This window comes from Pezoporus occidentalis, unplaced genomic scaffold (assembly GCF_034315485.1).
Source record: "Pezoporus occidentalis ecotype Australia unplaced genomic scaffold, CSIRO_AGI_Poc_V1 ctg61, whole genome shotgun sequence".
NCBI classification, from domain to species: Eukaryota; Metazoa; Chordata; class Aves; order Psittaciformes; family Psittacidae; genus Pezoporus; species Pezoporus occidentalis.
The window spans coordinates 1,440,445-1,446,704 of record NW_026915955.1 but is presented as its reverse complement, the minus strand read 5'-3'; the positions used below and the strand labels follow the sequence as shown (position 1 = coordinate 1,446,704).

General features: G+C 39.3%; 1 protein-coding gene and 4 non-coding genes across 5 annotated transcripts; all 5 read right to left on the bottom strand.

Moving 5' to 3' along the window:
* Positions 1-2,000: 2,000 nt before the first annotated feature.
* Positions 2,001-2,085, bottom strand: LOC134174579 (small nucleolar RNA SNORD100). The gene has a single exon (XR_009968702.1). It is a non-coding gene; the product is annotated as a small nucleolar RNA SNORD100 (small nucleolar RNA).
* A 326-nt stretch (positions 2,086-2,411) lies between these two features.
* On the bottom strand, positions 2,412-6,260 carry RPS12 (ribosomal protein S12). Its single transcript, XM_062639547.1, has 5 exons — positions 6,101-6,260; positions 5,584-5,700; positions 3,825-3,927; positions 3,252-3,353; positions 2,412-2,494 (listed from the first exon to the last, which is right to left on the bottom strand). Exons 1-5 carry the CDS (start codon positions 6,112-6,114, stop codon positions 2,432-2,434), a joined length of 399 nt encoding a protein of 132 aa, XP_062495531.1. The 5' UTR covers positions 6,115-6,260; the 3' UTR covers positions 2,412-2,431.
* LOC134174577 (small nucleolar RNA SNORA33) lies at positions 2,805-2,938 on the bottom strand. The gene has a single exon (XR_009968700.1). It is a non-coding gene; the product is annotated as a small nucleolar RNA SNORA33 (small nucleolar RNA).
* LOC134174578 (small nucleolar RNA SNORD100) lies at positions 3,419-3,503 on the bottom strand. Its single transcript, XR_009968701.1, has one exon. It is a non-coding gene; the product is annotated as a small nucleolar RNA SNORD100 (small nucleolar RNA).
* LOC134174576 (small nucleolar RNA SNORD101) lies at positions 4,791-4,865 on the bottom strand. The gene has a single exon (XR_009968699.1). It is a non-coding gene; the product is annotated as a small nucleolar RNA SNORD101 (small nucleolar RNA).

Here is a 6,260-nt window from a genome sequence, read left to right as displayed (position 1 = left end):
CCGTCTTCCACTGATATCCTTCCTATTTCCCTCCCCAAAAGTAAATTAAGAAATTAGTAGACTTGTGGGAAATTAAGTTACAATAGCAAACTTTCCATGCTGAGCTGGCCTCAAGCTAAACTGAGTTTCATCAGAAGGGCAAATTCAGTTAAAAAAACAAAAAAAGCAGCTTAACTTCACATAATCCTACATCCAGGAAGTACCATACAGGACTTACTCCTTTTGTAGTCAGTTAAGCGTATCTGGACTCCAGACCATGCTTTCCTCCATTCTCCAGTCATTTTGTGTTTAAAAGTAACAATAAAATGAAAAGCTCTATTTTAGCCAAAAAGTCACACATCTGGAAAATCTTAGTTTGCTTGCATAGGCTTAGCAAAAGCTTCCTCAAATTTGAGAATATAAGGCTATGGATTTAATATTTTCTAAACATCTTCACCCATTACCCTGGAGGGGCTTACTGAATTGCATGTTTGTTACCCTGCATCCACAGATCCAAGGAATTAAGAGAAATTTACTATTCCTAGCAGGTAAAAAAATGTGCTGGTAGTGAAACATGTTCAATTAAGAAACAATTTTCAACCTCAGCAATACACAGGCCATGGAACCCACATGCTCCAGTTTTGGATCCCAATTCCCTTTGTAATAACTCTGATAAAAAAGCCAGCCAAGGAAAAGCAAAAACATAAATCCTATTATACTGCCAATATCACTACCATTTCAGACAATTCTCTTAGAATGTAGCTGCAAAAAAGTCTGAAGAACAAATAGCATTATTATTTTACCCCAAACTTTAAGAAGTTGCAGATTCTTAAAACAGGAAAACAGATTGAAGTGTAAATAGGACAAGACTGAAGTGTGCTTCTGTCATAGATACTCAAGATTATTAGCCAAACTCAACTGACAAAAGTTTTCTACTAGTCTCTTAACCTATATAGTTAAAGCAATATTTTTATGAACTGCCTTTTCTTAAGTGTTTAGAAACCTCCAGTAACTTAACAAAACAAGGTCTCCAACTAAGGCTTATATCTACAGGAACAAATTTGTCATTTCAGCATCCAAAGGGAAAGTGGTAGCATCTGTACATTTGCTAACTTCCCTCCATTTACAATACTAGCATGACATTAACTAAAATGTTAACAGCTACTTTTAACTCACTTCACTGAGAACTTCTCAGACAAAACTAAACATGTATTACCACAAGGTTACATTTCCTGTATTTGGGCAGACTTGGAGAAGGTGACTGTCATTAAGTACATCTGAAAATGTTACTACAGGAACTTCTCAAAAATCCAAGTCATCCAGATCTAGCTACTAGCAGCTACACAGCTACAAATTTGTGACAAGGCCAAAACAGACACTTTCAAAAGAGCTTTAATGAAAGCTGTACAGAGTGCATATGAGCCCAGCATCTGGAGAAGATGCCTGTCTATACACTACGTGCATGATGTGGGTTACCGAAATCAGTTATAAATCACAATGAAAATTCAAGCTCAAGCCTGAGAAGAAATACACATTCCAATCTCCTCAGTCTACAGGTGCTCAGCCCCACATATTCATGTCTTACTCATCAGCATAACGCAGCAATTCCTTATAACTCCACTTAAGAGCTGCTCCACAGGAAATGGAAGACATACTATAACTTGTGGGAGAGAAAAAAATAGCTAACCTTAAATTCCAGTCTAAATCCCACTTTGTATCCAAAAAGCAAAAAACTGACGAGTTCTGTACATCATCCAACTACAGTGGAAGCTAAAGACACTGGGCAAGCCAGAGTTCAACAATGTGTTGTTTCAAGCAGTGATGAGATCTCAAGCTACTTGGCTACCTGACTACTAAGACTCCTACAGAATAAATACCTAGAAGTAGGTGACAATACTTCCTGGAAGCTTATTCCACTGACAATTCGCTTCAGAACTGGGGGGAAGGGGGAACCAAACAATGCACACCTTGTGTCAAGTAATGTCCCTAATATATTAGGATAGCATTTAAAAATTTCGTGCGACATCTCAGAAGACTTGGGTAACGGTTAAGGCCATTCTCCTCATCTGTTTCAGCAGCGGGAGCCAAATTTTCATCACAGATGCAGCAGTACTTCAGGCTTTCCCATAACAACATATTCAGAATCCCTGCAGAACTACAGGCCCAAGCAAAGATAGTAATTGACAGCATTCCCACAGGTGAGCTGTGCGAAGTTCCCCGAGTTGGTACCCTCTGGGATGGAACAGAAAATAGAAGCACCCAAGCACAGGAAAGGCAGGAATCGCCATCATCTTTTTAGCAAGCTGACGGTTAGCACAGTAATAGCTATACCAAGGTCTGAAAAGCCCTTTATCGTCTGATGGTACCTGTTGCAACTTAAAGAACTATTCCACAGGTTCCCACCCACTAATCACACACACACACTAGTCAGGTTAAAAATTTATTTTCTGGTTCATTTCTTGCACTTGAAGTACTCTTCGATGACATCCTTGGCCTGAGATTCCTTGCCATAGTCCTGTAACACAAGGCAACTCATTAATAACACATTGACTCATTCAAAAATTTGTCAGCTATTTTAAAAAGGAAAATTGAGGTTGATGCTTTTTCTCAAGGCAGCCAAAGTATTCCCACAATTCCATATAAGTAACATCAAACAATCTGCCGTTTTCCTTTCATTCTCTTAATAAAAAACTGCTCTAATAAAGAACTACTCTATTTCATTCAACTGTAATTCTTCATTTCTGTTTAAAGAAAGCTAAGTAAACTATGTGAAACAGCAGCAAAAGTATGAGAACACATAAAGAAGGGATTAGTCTTTACTGTGAAGATGTAGCCATCTCTTGGGACCTCAAAGACAACAAAGTCTTCAAGGCTCGTACTGTGGCTTTACTTTACCAGCTCATTTTAAAATATGCTCTGCAAAACATTTTCAAGTTGAGCAGACACATTGAACTGGCATTTTTTCTTTCCTGAAAAAAAACTTCATCTCTTCTAGTTAAAAGATCTGTCCTTTAATGCTTACTGGCAAGTAGGCATAGATACTTTAAGGAAACAGGCATTAACTTACAAAATTAATAGAAGTATTTTAAATGCACATGAAAGGGAATATAGAACAGGGAAGCAGTTTATCTTCATTATAACAATGCAAAGCAACTGTTTAAAAAAAATAAAAACCTAAGATCTATCTAATAGTCCATTATCTAAAGCCACCTTATCTTTACTGCTTATTTTCAGAACTCAAGAAGTAAGCTATAATTATAGCATCATCTTACTTTGACAACCACACAACTGCAGCCCACTACTTTGCGAGGTTTTCCTTCTCTGTCGATCTTGCAGAGACCTACCCATTCACCCAGTTTCTTGTTGTCATCAACCTGCGTAAAATATTACATCACATTAGAACCAGCAACTTGCAACATAACTGGGTTCAGCAAAAACTGCTGTACTCAGAAGTATTGGGTAACGGATGGCTGCTTTCCTCACAACTATCAGTAGAGGGAGCCAAAGTATCATCACTGTACAGCTTTGAAGAATAATGTTTAGACATCTTATGTTCTACAGCTACTTGCAGCATTAATCTATTTGTCAGAAAACAAGAAATCATTTTAACTTTGTAAAACAGCTGATACACATCCTTTGCCATTTACATGCAGGTTTTGTACTGCTTCTATGACAATCACTCAGAACTAAACCTTTGCTACCAAGAGAAATTTTGCTTAGATAAGCCTTATACAGAATTATAGCATAGTGTCTCAAAGATTCAGCTCTCTGCATGATGAAACAAGCAGCTTATATTGCAATCAGGGTAACCGTTCTAAACTTGTGCCTGAAGTTCTGACGCTCACCTTTATTAAGTTGATCTGATGTTCTGCACAAAGCGCTTCAACTAATTTTACATATGTGGGTTCATCACAATTTGAAGCCAGAACACAAAGATGGGCTTGGCGTCTTAAAAGAAAAAAAAAAGACAATTTAATTTGGGACACACATTTAACATTCTTGGTAATCAAAACTGTGAAGAACAAAATTCAGCTAGTGCATTTCTAGACAACCACTTCCTAAGTTTAACTTTTTGGTTTGAGACTACACAGGCTTTTGAAATACTAACATACTTTTGAGATGATCTACTACAAGTTAAGCTTTTCATATATATAACAGACTACTCATACATTGTTAGCTGTATTATCAGATTATTCCAGAAGCTTCTAAAAACCCCGCTAATTAAATTCTCAGCCATTGAGAAAAGGTGTAATGACTGGATATACACCAGTCCCAGGCAGAATTGGTTGCAACTGAGTTGCAAGTTGTTTTTTGTTTACCACAGATAGCAACTGAACATTAGAACTGCAATTATTAAAAGCTTGCATTTCCGTATCAATTTGTTATAAGCTCTTCAGAACAATCTTTTCTACTTACATTGAAAGAAGCTGTTATGACAGGGCCTCATTTCTAATTAGGATCTTTGTATACTGTGGTACAATATTAAGAATACCAAAGGGATACCTGACAACAAAGAGAGCTGTATAGGTCTTCCATGCTTAACCTAATATAATTTGACCACTGCAAACAAAGTCAGTTTTCTCTATGGCCTCCTTCATCATGACTTTTATAACACTGTCTCAGAAACAATGTTTCCAAGTGAAAACCATCACATTCATATGCATATAAACTTTGTACATAAACCTCTTAACACACAGCATATGAAATTTTATCTGAAATCAAAACAACTCTTAAAAACTAGTTGTCAGCCAACTAAGTAGCATTTCTCTCCCATTATTTGGTACCTTGTCTTAGAGCTTTCTCGCATACAGGTTTGTCAGACTGTTGGTCTCACTCATTAGATGAGTGAAGGGGTATCCGACAAGTTGTTAAGTCATCACCCAAACACTGCAGCATTTCACTTAAACACTATCTAGTCTTAGAAGTATGTGCCTCTCTCCATATATATAGAAACATATACAAGAAACGTGTATGTACATACACAGTACTTCATCCTACCAAGAAGCCATAACTGATTACCGTGGTTGGCACATATATGACAAGTTTAATATTGTTTTGATATTGTACCAAACAAATTATTTACAGTGGAAAGAAAAAAAAAAAAAGGCAAAAAACTGAAGCTAGCAAAAGCAGTGAAGGCAAGTGATGAATTTCAGGTTTACTTCATAAAACTAAACCAACTCTTCTAGGTTAAGTCTGACATATATAAACCCTCCCAATTAGAATCTTAATTTTGAGAAGAGTTTTATCATTCTTAAAACACAAGGTCCTTGAGCCCCAGATTTTCACAGCTACATACTGCAAGTGCCATTCCATTTACTTCACAAAACAAGTCCATGTGAAAACTCGATGGCACTGACGTCACAAAAAGATAGTAAATACACTAGATGCTGTTATTCTTGAATCACAAAGTTTAGCATCTGTATTTTAAGATCACAGTTGAAGACCTTGAAAAAGAGATAAAGACAAAACTTGTTGGTAGAAAAACAGGGTCTTGCAAAAAGTTTCAACTAAACATCTGAGCAAAGTGACCCCTGGATGTTTTCAACATACCTTGTGCTGTTCTGCGATTTACCATAGGCAAAATGGGAAAGCCAGACTTACTTGTCCAAGGCTTTGGCTGCTTCACGAATACCACGAGCTAGGCCATCATGGATAAGTGCAGTCTTAAGCACTTCTTGCAGGGCGGTGTTAACATCCATTACACCTCCAGCAGTAATGCTAAAGAGAACACAGATATTGCTCTGATCATGACAACATCTTACAACGACAAGCAAGCTTCCCCTTTACCACCAAGCATCCAAGAGTTAAAAGTATACCGAAGCGAAGCAAGCAGAGGAACTAAGGAGAAGAAGAAACCGGGGAAAAGGTGAAATCTGAAAGGAGCCGAGATTAAATTCTCCTACCGAGCCAGCCAGCTCTGCTCCCTCCACGCTCCCTTAAAAAAAAAGGGAAGCCCCGCACATCAACCGAGCATCCAACCTGCAGAAAGCATGCGAAAGCACCACGACGGGGCCTACGTAGGCCGGAGCTGCAAGGCCCGGCATGGAGCAGCGCGAAACGGCTAAGCGGGACGCGGCCCCTCCGCCCGCCGCCCCCCAATGGCCCCAGCCCCGCTCACCCTTCCTCGGCCATGGTGCTCACGGTGGGTGCTGTTCCCGCCCGGCTTCCTGCTGGAAATACAGACAAAGGCCGCCGCGGTAAGCGGCGCCGGCCGCCCCGAGGCCCCCGCCCGGCCCGCTCCCGCCACGATGCCCCGGCGACCGCGGGGATTCCGCTCT

Coding starts and splice junctions, on each gene's coding strand:
- RPS12 (XM_062639547.1), bottom strand. Junction 3,928..5,583: donor GCAGCCAAAGCCTTGGACAA/GTAAGTCTGGCT, acceptor TTTTCTTTTAAG/ACGCCAAGCCCATCTTTGTG. Junction 2,495..3,251: donor GCAGTTGTGTGGTTGTCAAA/GTAAGATGATGC, acceptor CTTGTGTTACAG/GACTATGGCAAGGAATCTCA.